We start from the raw sequence: 19,808 nt of genomic DNA, 5'->3' as shown, positions 1-19,808 counted from the left end.
GCCCCTCTACGTAGACTCGGGGCGGCTCACAGCATACAATGAAACAATTCATAACAAATCTAATAAATTTAAAAAACTTTAAAAAACCCCATTATTAATCAAACATACATACAAACATACCGTACATAAATTGTATAGGCCTGGGGATGGGGTGGGGTGCCTCAATTCCCCCATGCCTGACGGCAGAGGTGGCTTTTAAGGAGTTTACAAAAGGCAAGGAGGGTGGGAGCAGTTCTAATCTCTGGAGGGAGCTGGTTCCAAAGAGTCGGGGCCGCCACAGAGAAGGCTGTTCCCCTCGGACCTGCCAGACAAAGGCCAACTCTGTGGGACCTAATCGGTCGCTGGGATTCGTGCGGCAGAAGGCGGTCCCGGAGATATTCTGGTCCGATGCCATGAAGGGCTTTATAGGTCAAAACCAACACTTTGAATTGTGACCGGAAATTGATCTGCAACCAATGCAGACTGCGGAGTGTTGGTGTGACATGGGCATACCTGGGGAAGCCCATGATTGCTCTCGCAGCTGCATTCTGCACGATCTGAAGTTTCCGAACACTCTTCAAAGGTAGCCCCATGTAGAGAGCATTACAGTAGTCGAACCTTGAGGTGATGAGGGCATGAGTGACTGTGAGCAGTGAGTCCCAATCCAGATAGGGCCTCAACTGATGCACCAGGCGAACCTGGGCAAACAATGATTGGACACACAAGGAATTTGTCTTTGGTGCAGATGCTCTCAGTGTACATAAAAGAAGAGACATTTGTCAAGAATCATGAGGTAAAAAACACTTGATGATTGTCATAGGGGTCAAATAAACAATGAGGGAACAATTGATTTTAAAAATTAATTAAAACTTAACTAAAAAAACATTATTTTATCGATATCAAGAGGGCTCCCACAGGCATTTTTTCTTTCACTCTGGGTAACTTTGCTCCCTCAAATTTTCCCGCGCGCGGACTCTTTTTTATTTTTTATTTTCCTTTGCCCGGCTTTGCCCCGCCCACTCTTGTGTTTTTTATTTTTTTTCTCCCCTCCCCCGGCGGAGGGAGACCGAAAAAAAGCGCCTGCGCACAGCGTCCTATATAAATAGCCGCGCCGCGCGGAAGTTTCGCCAGTCGCGGCCGGGACGCCGGTGGGGGAAGGTTTGGACTACGCCAGTCGGAGGACGCGAGGGGCGGCAGCAGCAACAGCGGCGGCCTAAGGCAGAGGACTCCTCCCTGCGCTCCTTTCCCACCCACCCCCAGCAAAAAAAGATCTCTCCCCCCCCCTTTACTTCCCCTCTTTCTCTTCGAGGAAGGGCCGCCTGCCTTCCCTTTTAAGCCGGGCTGAAGGGAGGGGGGGCAGGATGTAAGAGAGAGCGATGAGCAGGGGCTCCTGGGGGGATCAACTCCCTCACCCGTTCCCCCCCTTTTTAAATCGCAGGTCAGCTATCATTCTTGGAGGGGGGAGATTTTAATGCCCTCCACCCTTAAGAGCGATCCTGATTGCCTTTTCTGTCTCCCCTCCCCCTTATCTTAATCTCTCCTCTTAATATTAACGGGATTTCCCCCCCTCCCCCTTATCTGTCCTCTTTCCCCCTCCTCTGGGGCAGCTGTCATTGCTCCCCCTTTTTTTATTCCATCACCTACCCTATCCCTTTAACTGCCTGGGACCCCCAACCCTTGTTTTCAAGGGGGCTTTGGATGACAGCCACCTGCTTTGTGCTCCTGGATGACTTGAAATCCCTTTTAAAATCCCATTTAAAATAATAATAATAATACTAATAAAAAGACAAGGTGGGTTTTTCTAAAAATGGGCTTAATTCCCCATCACCAGCCCCGATGCTAGGAATTGAGGATCTTAGTTTGGGATTCGCCTTGTAGGAAAGGGCTGCTTTTTTATATCAATAAAAACACCTGGGTTTTTTTCATCTTTGCTTTGCTTTTCTTCCTCCACCCCGCTTCTCCTCCACCCAAACCCCCCATGCCAGAAAACACCCATCGCCTATGGGAAGCTGGATGGTGCCCCCTTGTCCGAGGTCAGCAGCAAGAAGCGGTCATGCCAGCAGGTGCCCCCTTTCGTTGGGGGCGGCCAGGACGTGGGCAGAGCCAGCCCCCCCTCTCCTAGCCTCTCCTCCCCCAGCCTGCTGATGTGAGAGCTTCGGCTTGTCCTTCCCTTTCTCCTTGTCCTCCTCCTCCCTGCGTTGTGTCCTCCGCCCTCCCCCTCCCCACTCAAGCTTCATGCCCCCCTGAAGACCATGGAGGTGGTGGGGGATTTTGAATACAGCAAAAAAGACCTGATCGGGCATGGAGCTTTCGCCGTGGTCTTTAAGGGTCGGCACCGCAAGGTATGAGGGTGGGCGAATGGGCGAAGGGAGAGGATTGGGGGGGTCTCGGCTCTTAGGGTGAATGATGGGGAAAGGTGGTGGGCTGGCTGCTTCCAAGGCTGCCGGATTTGGGAAGGAGAGGGATAGAATAGAGATACAATAGAGAAAGAATAGAATAGAGATAGAATGGAGAAAGGAGATAGAATACGATTGACCTCTCCAGGTTCCTAAGAGGCCAGTAAGGGGTGTACATAAGTGCACTGATGTGCCTATCGTCCCCTGTCCAATTGTCTTTCCTTATCCCTTATATCATATATATTCTTTCCTTCCCATCTACTTCTCTTCTTTCTTACTTTCTATCTTTTTTATATTACTGTACTTAATGTCTACTCTCTTTCATATGTATTGTATCTTGGACAAAGAATAAAAAAAAATAGATAGAATAGAGAAAGAATAGAATGGAGATAGGATAGAATAGAGAGAGAATAGAGAAAGAAAAGAATAGAATAGATACAGTAGAAAAAAATAGAATAGAGATAGAATAGAGAAAGAAAAGAATAAAATAGAGAAAGAATAGAGAAAGAATAGAATAAAATAGAGAAAGAATAGAATAGAGATAGAATAGAGAAAGAAAAGAATAGAGAAAGAATAGAGAAAGAAAAGAATAAAATAGAGATAGAATAGAGAAAGGATAGAATAGAGATAGAATAGAGAAAGAAAAGAATAAAATAGAGATAGAATAGAGAAAGGATAGAATAGAGAAATAAAATGGAATAGAGAAAGAAATTAGAATAGAGAAAGAACAGAGAAAGAATAGAATAGAGAAAGAATAGAATAGCATTCTTTATGGGCCAAGTGTGATTGGACAAACAAGGAATTTGCCTTTGGTGCAGATATTCTCAGTGTACATAAAAGATCTATAAAGGGTTGAAGTTGGCTCTGCGCTTTTCCCATCCCCCACCTGGGAAGCCCTTTCTCCTTAGGGGCCCTTCCATTCTCTGCTGCTTTTCCTAACTAAGGTTTCTGAGGTTTGGCACACTTTGGGGGTAAACCCCTCGACTGGAAAGCTGGTGTGTTTTGTGTGTGTGTGTGTGTGTGTGTTTTTAAAGCTGGGTGTATTGTACATAAGTGCACTAGTGTGCCTTTCGTCCCCTGTCCAATTGTCTTTCCTTTATCTCATATATCATATATATTTTCTTCCTTTCATATATCTTCTCCTCTATTTTTACATATTATCTTTATATATATATTACTTCATGTCTATTCTCTCCCATGTGTATTGTGTATTGGACAAATGAATAAATAAAAATAAATAAATTGTCACCAAAAATGGCTGGTTTTCCTTCTCCCACTCCCTATTTTTGGGGGTGGCCGGGCAGTTGTGCCCACTGCTGAGCTTGCCAGCCTTGTGTGTCCTTCCCCAGCAGAGCCAGGATGGGATGATGTCAGCCTGTTTCCCTCCCAACCTTTTCTCCTCTCACCGCTCAACTTAATTAAAAAAAGGTTTTACCAGGATCATGGGTTTTGTAGTTCAGAGTTTTTGAAATTACAGGTTTTACAGGATCATGGGTTTTGCCAGCGGGGGTGCCAACCTCTTGTCCAAAGGTTTGAATGAAGTTCCTAGCCATTTGATTTGATAGCCGCCCAGAGTTTTTCAGGTGTGGGTCAGTCTCTAAATCCAATCAATAGACAGACAGTTAGATGGATATGTAGATGGATGGACGGATGGATAGATGGATGGATAGATACATAGATTTGGATCTATCTATCTCTATCTATCTATCTATATCTATCTATCTATCTATCTATCTCTATACTATCTATCTCTATCTATCTATCTCTATACTATCTCTATCTATCTATCTATCTATCTTATCTATCTCTATCTATCTATATCTATCTATCTATATCTATCTATCTATCTCTACCTATATCTATCTATCTATCTATCTCTATACTATCTATCTCTATCTATCTCCCTATCTATATCTATCTATCTATCTATCTATCTCCCTATCTCTCTCTCTCTATCTATCTATCTATCTATCTCCCTATCTCTCTCTCTATATATATATATATCTCCCTATCTCTCTCTCTCTCTCTCTCTCTCTCTCTCTCTCTCTCTCTCTCTCTCTCTCTCTCTCTCTCTCTATCTCCCTATTTCTCTCTCTCTCTCTCTCTATCTGGGTGGGTAGGTAGGTAGGTATGTATGTATGTATGTATGTATGTATGTTGGTATGTATGTAAGTAGCTAGGGAGAGAGAGAGATCACCAGTGAGCCATCGGATAGCCTGCTTTCAAATGAGTCCTGGAATTCTGACCGGGATTCCTTCTTTTCTTGCCTTCTTGGTGTTGGGTGTGTTTTGTTTTGAGCGTTGACCCTCCCACTCTTGGTGTAGTTCTCCTTGTGTCCCTTTTTCAATGTTTATCTTATGGTTCTATGTTACTTCTATTCTGTTTACATTCCTTTCATTTTTCTTCTTTATTATTATTATTATTGTAAGCTGCCTGGAGCATCCCCCATGGCAAGATTGGCAAATAACAATTGGCGAGATTGGCAAATAAATTTAATAATAATTTTGCTTGCCTACTGCAGGGGCTAAGTTATCTCTCAAGAGATCTTTCTGTGAATTTACTAGCTTCACTTGCAGATATTTTTGGATCTTCACAAATGTCTTTTTTGTTAGGTAGCTTTGAACAACTTGGTCTCTCTCTCTCTTTCTCCCCCTCTCTTTCTCTTCTCTCTGCCCTCACTCCTCATTCTGTCCTCTCTCTCTCTCATCTCTCTCTCTCTTTCTCTTCTCACATCATTCTGTCCTCTCTCTCTCATCTCCCTCTCTGTCTCTCTCTCTCTTCTCTCAACTTCTCTCTTTCTGTCCTCTCTCATCTCCCTCTCTTTCTCTCCTCTCATTCTGTCCTCTCTCTCTCTGATTCCTTTTGGGCATCCACAGTCTTGTTGAGACAGGGGGCTTCTGAGCCCTCTGCTCAAGATAAGGGGATGGCCTGCAGGTCTCGTAAAAGGCACTATTGATTGAGCTCCAGTACAGTAGGAGGACTCTGGTTTTGCCTGTTAAGCATTTGAACCCAAGTCAAGAGGGTGCTGAAGCTGATTGCCCTGACTCTTAAAAAAAAAAAGGAGAAAGCCAGAAGGAGAAAGTTGTGAGTTTTCCCCTCATCCCTCTAAAGGAGTTGTTTGTTTGTTTGTTTATTTATTTATTTTATTTTATTTATTTATTTATTTATTTATTAGATTTGTACGCCGCTCCTCTCCGTAGACTCGGGGCAGCTCACAAAAACAATAAAACAATTCAAGACAAATCTAATAATTTAAAAACATTTTTAAAAACCCATTATTAAAGCAGACATACACACAAACATACCATACATGAATTGTATAGGCCCGGGGGAGATGTCTCAATTCCCCCATGCCTGACGGCGGAGGTGGGTTTTAAGGAGTTTATGAAAGGCAAGGAGGGTGGGGGCAGTTCTAATCTCAGGGGGGAGCTGGTTCCAGAGGGTCGGGGCCGCCACGGAGAAGGCTCTTCCCCTGGGACCCGCCAAACGACATTGTTTAGTCGACTGGACCAGGAGAAGGCCAACTCTGTGGGACCTAATCGGTCGCTGGGATTCGTGCGGCAGAAGGCGGTCCCGGAGATATTCTGGTCCGATGCCATGAAGGGCTTCATAGGTCATAACCAACACTTTGAATATTGATCGGAAATTGATCGGCAACCAATGCAGACTGCGGAGTGTTAGTGTAGCATGAGCATACCTTGGGAAGCCCATGATTGCTCTCGCAGCTGCATTCTGCACGATCTGAAGTTTCCGAACACTTTTCAAAGGTAGCCCCATGTAGAGAGCATTACAGTAGTCGAGCCTCGAGGTGATGAGGGCATGAGTGACTGTGAGCAGTGAGTCCCGGTCCAGATAGGGCTGCAACTGGTACACCAGGCGAACCTGGGCAAACGTTAATTTATTTATTTGTTTTGTCCAATACACAATAATACACAATGAGGGTTATAGAGGATATAATCAGGTAGAATGTATTAAAGGGGAAATAGAGGAGAAAATTAAGGAGTAAAATATAACTATGAGAGAATAACAGGAAAAGATATAGGTATAGAAGAGAAGATATAGGAGATATAGGAGAGGCAATTGGATAGGGGACGGTAGGCACTCTGGTGCACTTATGTACGCCCCTTACTGACCTCTTAGGAACTTGGTAAGGTCAACCTTAGATAATCTAAGGGTAAAGTGTTGGGGGGTTAGGGGATGATTCTTGTCTTTGGAACATGCAGCCATGCTCCCTACATAGGTTGTGCACTTGAAAAGTTTGGTCCTCTGGTCCTGATTGCAAATTAATAATAATTAATTAGATTTGTATGCTGCCCATCTCCGCAAATTGTCCTTTTTACACTAGCTCTTAGCAACTGGACATATTCTCCTAAGGCAATGGTTCTCAACCTTTCTAATGCCACGATCCCTTAATACAGTTCCTCATGTTGTGGTGACCCCCAACCGCCAATTCTCCCAACAGAGCTTGAAGCTGATTGGCAGGAAGATCAGAGGGAAACCCCTACTATAAACGCCTGATTGGTCAGATTGTAAAAATATGCTCCAAGGCGCCAGAATAGAATGCTTTAGTTCCTAACACCAGGAGAAATTTGTCTTTTCCTATGTGGTCTTAGGCGACCCTTGTGAAACGGTCGTTTGACCCCCCAAAAAGGTCCCGTCCCTCAGGTTGAGAATCACTGTCTTAGGGCTTTAGACTAGGGGTGTCTGGCCAGGCCAACTTTAAGACCTGTGGACTTCGACTTCCAGTATTCCCAGTCACTTTAAAATTGTCCGAGGGGGCGAGGGTATTGGCAGTTGTATTTAGGAGTTCGGGAAGCTGTAGACCGGTTGAGGGGGAAGAAAACAATTCCGAGCTTTTTCCAGGAATCTTAATCATCTTAAAGCTTTTATGAAAGAAAGAAAAAGGGGGGAAAAAGACCAGGGCTGCTTGCTTCTCGTGACTGTTTACAAAACAAGAAAATGTGCTTGTACTTAAAACAGTTTCTCCACCCTCTTTTGCAGAAAACCGACTGGGAAGTGGCTATCAAGAGCATTAACAAAAAAAAACCTGTCGAAGTCGCAGCTCCTGCTCGGGAAGGAGATAAAAATTTTGAAGGTATTGTATACTTGGCTGTTTTCCTTTGGAACACACAGAAAAAGGCGCCTTACGCTGTTGTGGAGCTTCCCAGAATGGAGAGAGCTCCCACAATCACAGCAACCTAGGATTGTGTTGATGGCCAGCAGAGCTTGTCCAGCCAGGGAAAAACAAAATCAGTGTCTTTTTTTCCCTAGTTTCAGATTTTATTTACTTACTTAGTTACTTACTTACTTACTTACTTACTTACTTACTGTACTTACTTACTTACTGTACTTACTTATTTATTTATTGGATTTGTATGCCGCCCGTCTCCGGAGACTCGGGGCGGCTAACAACAGTAATAAAACAATGTACAATAATAATCCAATAAATACTAAAAATGATTAAAAAAACCATTAATATATAAAAACCAAAACATACATACAGACATACCATATATGAAATTGTAAAGGCCCAGGGGGAAAGAGCATCTCAATTCCCCCATGCCTGGCGGCATAGGTGGGTTTTAAGTAGCGTACGAAAGGCGAGGAGGGTGGGGGCAATTCTAATCTCTGGGGGGAGTTGGTTCCAGAGGGTTGGGGCCGCCACAGAGAAGGCTCTTCCCCTGGGTCCCGCCAAGCGGCATTGTTTAGTTGACGGGACCCGGAGAAGACCCACTCTGTGGGACTTAACCGGTCGCTGGGATTCGTGCAGCAGAAGGTGGTCCCTGAGATAATCTGGTCCGGTGTGCCATGAAGGGCTTTATAGGTCATAACCAACACTTTGAATTGTGACCGGAAACTGATCTGCAACCAATGCAGACTGCGGAGTGTTGGTGTAACATGGGCATATTTGGGAAAGCCCATGACTGCTCTCGCAGCTGCATTCTGCACAATCTGAAGTTTCCGAACACTTTTCAAAGGTTTACACTTTACGAGGCATGGTGTGCTTTTATTTATATTGACTAAGTGCAAGAAGGCCTTGACTTTGTGGTGTGCTGCAGGGGTCTGTACTCTTCCCTCCTACTATTTAACATTTATGTGAAGCCGCTGGGTGAGATCATCTGATGGCATGAGGTGAGGTATCATCAGTAAGCTGATGATACCCAGTTATACATCTCCCACCTCCCTGCCAATTCAGTGAAGCAATGGATATGATGTGCCAGTGCCTGGAAGCTGTAAGGGTCTGGATGGAAGCCAACAGGCTCAAGCTCAACCCAGACAAGCCCGAGTGGCTATGGGCATTTCCTCCTAAGGACCACTCTACCTGTCCACCCATTGTTCTAGGGGGGGGTGGAACATTAGACTTTTTAAAAGTATTATTGTTATTTTAGATTCTAACTTAGATTTGTCATTATATATTGTTTTTAGCATTGCTGTAAGCCTCCCCGAGTCTACGGAGAGGGGCGGCATACAAATCTAATAAATAATAATAATTAACCCCCTCCGACAAGGTCCACCACTTGGGTGTCTTCCTGGATCTTGGCTGTGGCCAGGGGGACCTTTGCCCAGGTTCGCCTGGTATACCAATTATGGCCCTATTGGGACCAGGAAGTTCTACGCACAGTCACTCAGGCCCTCATCGCCTCCCGTATTGATTAGTGCAATGCGCTGTACATGGGGCTACCCTTGAAGAGTGTTCGGAGACTAGAAATAGTCCAGAAGGCAGCCGAGTGAGCTGTCATATAACACCTACACTCCATGAACTGCTCTGGCTTCCTATTACTCTCCGGGCACAATTCAAGGTGTTGATTATAACCTATAAAGTCCCATAGATAGGGCCAGACTATCTGTGGGACTGTCTCCTGACACATACCTCCCAGAGACCAAAAAGAGCACACAGAGTCAGCCTCCTCCAGGTCCCATCGACTAAGCCAGTGTTTTTCAACCAGTGTGCCGTGGCACACTAGTGTGCCGTGAGACATGGTCAGGTGTGCCGCGAAGCTCAGAGAGAGAAAGAAAGAGAAAGAAAGAGCAAGAGAGAGAGAGAAAACAAGAGAGAAAGCAAGCAAGAGAGAAAGAAAGCAAGAGAGAGAGAAAGAAAGAAAGCAAGAGAGAGAAAGAGAACAAGAGAGAAAGAAAGCAAGAGAGAGAGAGAGAAAGAAAGCAAGAGAGAGAGAAAGAGAACAAGAGAGAAAGAAAGCAAGAGAGAGAGAAAGAAAGCAAGAGAGAGAAAGAGAACAAGAGAGAAAGAAAGCAAGAGAGAGAAAGAGAGAGAAAGAAAGAAAGAAAGCAAGAGAGAGAGAGAGAAAGACATAGAGGGAAGTAGCGAGGGAGAGAGAAAGAGCAAAAAAGAGGAAAGAAGGAAGAGAGAAAGAAAGAGGGATGGAGAAAGAGAAAAAAGAGGGAGAGAGAAATAGAGCGAAAGGGAGGAAGAGAGAGAATTTTTTTGTCCAAACTGTTTTTAGCCGCCCCCCCCCCCAATGTGCCCCATGGTTTTGTAAATGTAAAAAATGTGCCGAGGCTCAAAAAAGGTTGAAAATCACTGGACTAAGCAATGCAGGGGGAGGGCCTTCTCGGTGGCTGCCCTGGCTCTATGGAACCAATTCCCCCCGGAAATTCATATTGCTCCCACCCGAATGGCCTTCCGAAAGGCTGCGAAGACCTGGTTTTGCCAGCAGGCCTGGGGACCATGAATTTGACAACTGTCATGGCCGAATTGTACTGGATGGTATGCTTTCGATCGCTTGAGTTGCGGGTTTTTAAACGGGGGTTTATAGTTTTAGATATTTACATTTGACCTCTTTTTATTGTACTTGTATCTTTTTTATATTGTTAGAAGCCGCCCTGAGTCCTTTGGGGTTGGGTGGCATAGAAGTCGAATAAAATAAATAGAAAATAAACAACACTTCATTTCTTCGAAGTCGGCATTGAAAGAAGTGACTTATAACTGACTGGTCCTCATATTTATATTCATGTCATCAAAATTTGGATGCTTGGCAACTGGTTCATGTTTATGACAGTTGTAGAAACACAGGGTGACGCGATTCCTCTTTTGCGACCTCCTGTCTAGGGGGAAGCCGGATTCACTTAACGACCGTGTCACTAACTTTAACCATTGCAGTGGTTCACTTACCGTATTTTTCAGAGCTTAAGATATACCTTCCTCCCCCCAAAGAGGGTGGAAATGTCTGTGCACCTTATACACCGAATACAGCCATTTTTGGTCTCCCAAAGCTCCGCCCCTGCGTGACATTTTTGCGAGAAATGGGCCCATTTTTCACAAAAATAGGATGTGCAGAGTGTTTGGGATGCCTGCAGAATGCTACTGGGAGAAGGCAAAAACGGGGGCATTTTTGCCACCCCCCATCCCCCCAGGAGCACTCTGCAGGCCTCCCAAACATTCTGTGCACCCCATTTTTGCAAAAAAAGACTGAAAAATGTCAGTTTTTCTAAAAAATGGTGTTTTTTGCCTTCCTCCAACCCCCAGGACCACTCTGCAGGCTTCCCAAACTCCCCTGTGCACCCCATTTTTGCAAAAGGGTGAAAATGGGCCATTTTTGACAAAAACTATGGCATTTTCACTGTCCCCCAGCCCCCACGAGCACCCTGCAGGCTTCCCAAACCCCCTGTGTGCCTGGTTTTTTCAAAAACAGTGAAATATGGGTCTCTTTGAAAAAAACAGGTCCCATAGAGGGTTTGGGAGGCACCTGGGGGCCAGGGACGACAAAAACTTTTTTTTCTTACTTACCTCTTTGAAATCTTGGTATGTGTTATACAGCGGTGCGTCTTATAGTCTGAAAAATACGATAACACCTGGCAAGAAAGCTCGTAAAATGGGGCAGAATTCACTGAACCAATGCTTTGCTTCGCAGCACATTTTCAGCTCCGTCGTGGTTGTAAGTCGAGGACTGCCTGTGTATATAAACTAACCCTAATTTGAGGGCCTTTTGTTTTGCTTTTTTTCCTTTTACTCTATTCTACCGCACGAATCCCAGCAGCCTTCTCTGTGGCGGCCCCGGCCCTCTGGAACCAACTCTCCCCAGAGATTAGAACTGCCCCCACCCTCCCTGTCTTTCGTAAATTACTCAAAACTCATTTATACCGCCAGGCATGGGGGAGTTGAGATAGCTCTTCCCCCTAGACCATTACAAGTTATGCATGGTATGTTTGTGTGTATGTTTGGTTTTATAATAGGGGTTTTTAGTTGTTTTTATTATTGGATTGTACATGTTGTGTTTATTATTGATGTTAGCCGCCCCGAGTCTGCGGAGAGGGGCGGCATACCAATCCAATAAATTATTATTATTATTATAATTTTCAATTTGGTTTGGGATTATACAGATGGGGAGTCCGGAATGGTGCCGAACATTCATAATTCTGGCGCCCTAGCTTTTCCTTTTTATATATATTTTTGCTCCATGCAAAATGCTAAGTGAGAAAAAAGGGGACAAACTGAGTTGTATGTTCAAAATTTCCGAATTCGGGGTGCTTGGCTGATGATAGTGATCCGGTAGCTGTGGTAGAAGCTGAAAGCACAAGCCACAATACCTTTGCTTGCACTTGGTGCTTTTAATTTATTCTGGGGCGGTGGTGGTGGTGCAGAATCTTTGCAAATTCCACGGACGAGATAGTAGGAATGTGTACAGCATGCATTTTGTACAGAGGGAAATTCCGGGTTTAGTCTACTGTGAAGAAAAAAATCAAGTTTCAGGAGAATGGAAATACCCTCAGTGGAGATCTACCAACTGATGCTAAACCATTTCTATTTAGCTTTGGAATAAGGATTGTGGTGGTAGAAGTCCCTTCACTTTTTCTGAGTATCCATCGAGTACCAGGAGGGAAGAAGATATTTGACATTTTAAGAGAAGAACAGAGTTGAAAGAGACCTTGAAGCAGAAGACATTTGGGACAAATGGTTGTCCAATGTCTTCTTTAAAAGTCAAAAAGAGGGCGGGGAAAATATTTACTGACCCCTCGCATCCTAGACATAAACTGTTTCAACTCCTGCCCTCAAAATGTTGCTACAGAGCACTGCACATCAAGACAACTAGACACAAGAACAGTTTTTTCCCCAAACACCATCACTCTACTCCGAGTCTTCGGAGAGGGGCGGCTTGCAAATCTAATTTTTTATTATTATTATTATTATTATTATTATTATTACTACTACTATTATTATTACTATTATTATTACTATTACTACTACTAAACAAATAATTCCCTTAACACTGTCAGACTTTTTACTAAATCTGCACTTCTATTTCTACTATTTTTTCTCATCATTCCTATCATCCTTTTCCTCCCACTTAGGACTGTATGGCTGTAACTTGTTGCTTGTATCCTAAGATTTTATTAATATTGATTGTTTCTTCATGGCTTATTTGACCCCTATGACAATCATTAAGTGTTGTACCACATGTTCTTGACAAATGTATCTTTTTCTGTTAATGTACGCTAAGAGTATATGCACCAAGACAAATTCCTTGTGTGTCCAATCACACTTGGCCAATAAAATTCTATTCTATTTTATAGATTTGCATTGCCCCCACCCTCCTCGCCTTCCGTAAGAGTCTCAAGACTCACCTATGTCGCCAGGCTTGGGGCAATGAGGTCTCAGCACTCTGGCCAACGTAATGAGATATATGTTGTATTGATTGAACTGGTATGATTGTTTTTAAATATTGGATTTTTAGATTGTGATTTTTAATTCATTAGATTTGTTGCTGTGTTGTTTTTTTGTATTCTGTGAGCCGCCCCAAGTCCTCAGAGAAGGGCGGCATACAAATCTAATAAATAAATAAACCTCAGATATTGGGAGATGCTATCATGTCCTGGAGGCGTCTGTAATATGGTAAATGATTTAGCTTTACTAGATAAATGGTCAAAGCAATGGAAACTGCAGTTTAATGTTTCCAAATGTAAAATAATGCACTTGGGGAGAAGGAATCCTCAATCTGAGTATTGTATTGGCAGTTCTGTGTTAGCAAAAACTTCAGAAGAGAAGGATTTAGGGGTAGTGATTTCTGACAGTCTCAAAATGGGTGAACAGTGCAGTCAGGCGGTAGGGAAAGCAAGTAGGATGCTTGGCTGCAAAGCTAGAGGTATAACAAGCAGGAAGAGGGAGATTATGATCCCGCTATATAGAGTGCTGGTGAGACCACATTTGGAATACTGTGTTCAATTCTGGAGACCTCACCTACAAAAAGATATTGATAAAATTGAACGGGTCCAAAGATGGGCTACAAGAATGGTGGAAGGTCTTAAGCATAAAATGTATCAGGAAAGACTTCATGAACTCCATCTGTATAGTCTGGAGGACAGAAGGAAAAGGGGGGACATGATCGAAACATTTAAATATGTTAAAGGGTTAAATAAGGTCCAGGAGGGAAGTGTTTTTAATAGGAAAGTGAACACAAGAACAAGGGGACACAATCTGAAGTTAGTTGGGGGAAAGATCAAAAGCAACATGAAAAAATATTATTTTACTGAAAGAGTAGTAGATCCTTGGAACAAACTTCCAACAGACGTGGTTGGTAAATCCACAGTAACTGAATTTAAAGATGCCTGGGATAAACATATCCATCCTAAGATAAAATACAGGAAATAGTATAAGGGCAGACTAGATGGACCATGAGGTCTTTTTCTGCCATCAGTTTTCTATGTTTCTATGCCCCCCCCCCCCTCTGGCCTTCTTTTCTCTTGACATTTTATTTTATTTTATTACAAGTTAACCGGTATAGGTATAAACATGAATATGAACCACAGGAAATGGGTATGAATAAATGGGGACAGTAGGACAGGGATAGGAGGCATGCTGGTACGCTTATGCGCGGTCCTTACAGGCATCTTAGGAATTTGTCTTTGGTGCGGATGCTCTCAGTGTCCATAAAAGAAAAGATACACTTGTCAAGAATCATGAGTTACAACACTTAATGATTGTCACTGGGGTCAAATAAACAATCAGGAAACAGTATTAATAAAAATCTTAAGGCTACAAGTAACAAGTTATAGTCATTCAGTCATAAGTGGGAGGAAATGGGTGATAGGAATGATGAGAAAAACTAGTATAATAGTAATTCTGCCTTAGTGAATAGTTTGACAGTGTTGAGGGAATTATTTGTTTAGCAGAGTGATGGCATTTGGGAAAAAACTGTCCTTGTGTCTAGTTGTCTTGGTGTGCAGTGCTCTATAGCGGTGTTTCCCAACCTTGGCAACTTGAAGACATTTGGACTTCAACTCCCAGAATTCCCCAGCCAGCATACGCTGGCTGGGGAATTCTGGGAGTTGAAGTCCAAATGTCTTCAAGTTGCCAAGGTTGGGAAACACTGCTCTATAGCATCTTTTGAGGTTAAATTAATATGGAAGGCAGAATATGTTAGAGGAGAGGAAGGCCTGGAGGAAAATTGCCCATGGGGTCGAAATGGGTCTTCGCAACTAACAACCACAAATAGGGATGGAAACCATGGCCTTTTCTATGATTTGTGGACTTCAAGAGAATTCAGGTCAGGAATTCTGGGAGTTGAAGTCCTCAAGTCTTAAAATGGCCTTGGTTCTCCATCTCTAATCTTAAGAGCAAGCATGGGTGTTCTGAATTTTTCATTCAGCATGTAATTCCATCCACGCTGCCTCTGCAGACAAGCACTCGTGGGGGTTTTTTTTCTTGCAGAAAGTTATGGTCTGAGCATAAGCAAATTTTTTAAAAAGTATTTTATGCTACAGTGAGCATGTGACATCCTGTTTGACCTTCAGATCTTCTTGCAGTGTCAAGTTTTATTAAAAGCCACATCCAGTCGCTTGGTTCCCACCCGTCAAATGTGGAAGTGTTGTCAGACAGGGATAGTGGCTGTTTTTGCCTGTGGTTCAGAATCAACACTTTGTTGTATTAAATTGATATGCTGCCCGTCTTAAACTGTTTCAAGTAACACTGGGCAGTTCACAATAACATAGAAACATAGATTGACAGCAGAAAAAGACCTCCTGGTCCATCTAGTCTGCCCTTATTCAATTCAATTCTATTTATTAGATTTGTATGCCGCCCCTCTCCGAAGACTCGAGGCGGCTCACAACAATAATAAAAACAATATTCCAGTGAAAACAAATCTAATATTAAAAAGCACATAAAACCCTATCATATTTTTAAAAGCAAACAACATATACATACCCAAACATAAATACAGTATAAAAAAGCCTGGGGGAAAGGCTTATATTATTTTCTGTATTTTATCTAGGATACATGTTTATCCCAAGTATGTTTAAATTCAGTGACTGTGGATTTACCAACCACGTCTGCTGGGAGTTTGTTCCAAGCATCTACTACTCTTTCAGTAAGATATTTTCTCACGTTGCTCCTGATCTTTCCCCCAACTAACCTCAGATTGTGTCCCCTTGTTCTTGTGTTCTCTTTCCTATTAAAAACACTTCCCTCCTGAACCTTATTTAACCCTTTGACATATTTAAATGTTTCGATCATGTCCCCCCTTTTCCTTCTGTCCTCCAGACTATACAGATTGAGTTCATGAAGTCTTTCCTGATACGTTTTATGCTTAAGACCTTCCACCATTCTTGTAGCCCGTCTTTGGACCCGTTCAATTTTGTCAATATCTTTTTGTAGGTGAGGTCTCCAGAACTGGACACAGTATTCCAAATGTGGTCTCACCAGCGCTCTATACTGCTTCCGCCCCCTCCCCCAATCAGAAGCTCATCTCAAAATTTTGGCTCCAACCAGTGACAGGGACCCGCAACAGAGGGATGAAAGAGCCACATAGGGCTCCAGAGCCGCGTGTTGCTGATCTCTAGTTTAAATCAACCCAAAGTAAGGAAAGACTACACTGGTTCCTTCCTTTGAGCCGGGGTGGCGCAGTGGTTAGAGTGCAGCACTGCAGGCTACTTCTGCTAACTGCTAACTGTAGTTCAGCGGTTCAAATCTCACCACCGGCTCAAGGTTGACTCAGCCTTCCATCCTTCTGAGGTGAATAAAATGAGGACCCAGATTGTTCGGGGCAAGAGGCTGATTCAGTAAAACAGAGAGGGCTGGAAAAGCACTAGGAAGCGGCATATAAGTCTAAATGCTATTGCCCTCCCTCCCTCCCTCCAATATTTGCAGCCTGACTCTGCCCATTGCCAACGGTTTGATCCTGACCGGCTCAAGGTTGACTCAGCCTTACATCCTTCCAAAGTGGGTCAAATGAGGACCCAGATTGTTTGGGGCCAGAGGCAGATTCTGTAAACTGCTTAGAGAGGGCTGGAAAAGCACTAGGAAGCGATATACAAGTATAAATTTATTTATTTATTTATTTATTTATTTATTTATTTATTTATTTATTTATTAGATTTGTATGCCGCCCCTCTCCGTGGACTCGGGGCGGCTAACAACAGTGACAAAAATAAAATGTAAAAATCCAATACTAAAACAGCTAAAAACCCTTGTTATAAAACCAATCATACATATAAACATACCATACATAAATTGTAGAAGCCTAGGGGGAAAGAATATCTCAGTTCCCCCATTCCTGACGGCATAGGTGGGTTTTGAGGAGCTTACGAAAGGCAAGGAGGGTGGGGGCTATTCTAATCTCTGGGGAGAGTTGGTTCCAGAGGGCCGGGGCCGCCACAGAGAAGGCTCTTCCCCTGGGCCCCGCCAAACGACATTGTTTAGTTGACGGGACCCGGAGAAGACCCACTCTGTGGGACCTAACTGGTCACTGGGATTCGTGCGGCAGAAGGCAGTCCCTGAGATAATCTGGCCCGGTGCCATGAAGGGCTTTATAGGTCATAACCAACACTTTGAATTGTGACCGGAAACTGAACGGCAACCAATGCAGATTGTGGAGTGTTGGTGTGACATGGGCATATTTAGGGAAGCCCATGATTGCTCTCGCAGCTGCATTCTGCATGATCTGAAGTTTCCGAACACTCTTCAAAGGTAGCCCCATGTAGAGAGCGTTACAGTAGTCGAGCCTCGAGGTGATGAGGGCATGAGTGACTGTGAGCAGAGACTCCCGGTCCAGATAGGGCCGCAACTGGTACACCAGGCGAACCTGGGCAAACGCCCCCCTCGCCACAGCTGAAAGATGTTTCTCTAATGTGAGCTGTGGATCGAGGAGGACGCCCAAGTTGCAGACCCTCTCTGAGGGGGTTAGTGATTCCCCCCCACCAGGGTGATGGACGGACAGATGGAATTGTCCTTGGGACGCAAAACCCACAGCCACTCCGTCTTATCAGGATTGAGTTTGAGTCTGTTGACACCCATCCAGGCCCCAACAGCCTCTCAGACACCAGCACATCACTTCCACTGCTTCACTGACTAAATGCTATCCACTTTTGCGACCTTCTGATAAGCAAAGTCCATGGGGAAGGCAGATTAACAACTGTGTTACTTTCTTAGGAATGGCATTGATTCACTTAACAACTGTGGTGAGAAAGGTCATTAAATGGGGCAAAACACATTCAGCAACTGCCTTGCTTAGCAACATCCGTTTTCTGCTTAATTGTAGTTGTAAGGAAAACACTAAGTAAGTTCTGGAGACCTCACCTACAAAATGATATTGGGGCGATATGCTGACTCTGTAAACCGTTTAGAGAGGGCTGGAAAAGCACTAGGAAGCGCTGTATGTCTAAATGCTATTGGTATTGCTTTGGTAGGATAATAAAACCTGGAGCCAACCATTTCTTCAAAAGAGATCGAAAGGGCGTCAATGACCTAAAATTTCTGCTCTGTTTGTTTACAAAAGCCAAGGAAGGAAGATCTGTCTCTCTAAAAAGTATCTTACTTGGCCATAGCCTAGAGCCCTTGGCTTCAGTGAGTCAACTTTTCCAAGAAACCCGCTTGCCTCTTTCTGGGAAACCATTCCTGGTCTAGCTAACACGGGGCTGGTTTCAAAGACATCAGAAGGCTGGGTTGATTGAAAACTTGGCAAACGCTCTGCCTTGGCTCATTACAGGAGCAACGGGGGAGAGAAGCAAGTGAGGAATTAAGGGGGAAATTCCTGACAGTGAGGAGGAGAATAAACCAGCGGAACAGCTTGCTACCAGAATGCTCCAACAGTAGAGATTTTTAAGAAGAGATTGGACAACCATTTGTCTGAAATGGTATAGGGCAGTGATGGCACGTGGAGCCATATCGGAGGGCACGTGAGGCATTGCCCTATTTGTAATCCAGCATGCATGCGTGCGCTAGCCAGCTAATTTTTGGCCTTGGGGAAGGCTGTTTCGCCCTCCAGAGGCTTCCTAAGCCCCAGAGTGCAAAAAACTGCCCAACAGGCAAATCAAAAGTCCATTTTTCCTAACTTCTGGTTTGCCCGTTAGGTTGTTTTTTCACCATCCCAGGCTTCAATGAGGCCTGTACACAGCCACAGGGATGGTGGTGGGGGGGGATTGTGCTTATGTACAGGGGTAGCGTGGGTGGGTGTGCATGCATAGGGGGTGGGAATGGGTATGGACATCTGCGCGCATACTAGCACATGCACACACATTCTTGGCACGTGAACCAAAAAAGGTTCAGCCCATTGGTTGTTTAGATCTGGCCCACAGTACCACCCAGGAAACAGCTAAGGAACAGCCCGCGGTGCCTCTGCCAGCGAAAACTGAGCTCAAGAGGGCCGTGTGCGCTTCCCCACCCCAAGCTCCATTTTTGGTGGCAGGAGGCCTGCAGGAGGCTGTCACGGCCAAAAATGGATGTTGAGCTGACCTTGCCCCCCTCGGCCATGCCTCCGAGGTCAAACACAACCCTGATGCGGCCCATAATGTAATCAAGTTTGACACCTCTGATATAGGGTCTGCTGCCTGAGCAGAGGGTTGGACTAGAAGACCTTCAAGGTCCCTTCCAATTCTCTTATTCTATGATTCTCCATGTATTGAGAGGGAACCTCTTAGTTCCAAGGGGGAAGATGTCCCAGCCGTTATTGCGAACCTATGGTGCGTGTGCCACAGGTGGCACATGGAGCCATATCAGTGGGCATGTGAGGCATTGCTCTGTCAGGTGCAGCGCACATTTACAGACTAGCCAGCTGGTTTTCAATCTTGGGGGAGGCTGTTTTGCTCTCCGGAGGCTTCAAAGAAGCCTGAAGCACCAGAGTGCAAAAAATAGGCAAACTGGACGTTTGGAAAACGGACTTCCGGTTTGCCCATTGTGCTATTTTTCGTACTCTGGGGCTTCAGAAAGCTTCCCTGCAGGCTCTAGAGTGCAAAAAACAGTCGCTTGGTTCCCACCCATCAAATGTGGAAGTGTTGTCATGCAGGGACAGTCGCTGTTTTTGCCTGTGGTGCAGAATCAACACTTTGTTGTATTAAATTGATAGGCTGCCCGTCTTAAACTGTTTCGAGTAACACTGGGCGGTTCACAATAATATAGAAACTTAGAAGACTGATGGCAGAAAAAGAGCTCATGGTCCATCTAGTCTGCCCTTATACTATTTCCTGTACAGTGTTCCCTCGATT

At 44.2% G+C, this 19,808-nt stretch overlaps 1 protein-coding gene across 1 annotated transcript in view; it reads left to right on the top strand.

Moving 5' to 3' along the window:
* Nucleotides 1-2,149: 2,149 nt before the first annotated feature.
* The window catches only part of ULK2 (unc-51 like autophagy activating kinase 2), a 161,999-nt gene continuing 144,340 nt past the window's right edge, over nucleotides 2,150-19,808 (top strand). Inside the window, 3 exon segments of the mRNA XM_070735424.1 lie at nucleotides 2,150-2,321; nucleotides 7,377-7,412; nucleotides 7,414-7,470. Of these exon segments, the coding sequence (XP_070591525.1) occupies nucleotides 2,232-2,321; nucleotides 7,377-7,412; nucleotides 7,414-7,470 (183 nt within the window). The 5' untranslated portion in view covers nucleotides 2,150-2,231.

Source organism: Erythrolamprus reginae, chromosome 1 (assembly GCF_031021105.1).
Source record: "Erythrolamprus reginae isolate rEryReg1 chromosome 1, rEryReg1.hap1, whole genome shotgun sequence".
Lineage (NCBI taxonomy): Eukaryota > Metazoa > Chordata > Lepidosauria > Squamata > Dipsadidae > Erythrolamprus > Erythrolamprus reginae.
The sequence above is the reverse complement of the archived record's forward strand: the minus strand, read 5'-3'. Positions and strand labels throughout refer to the sequence as shown.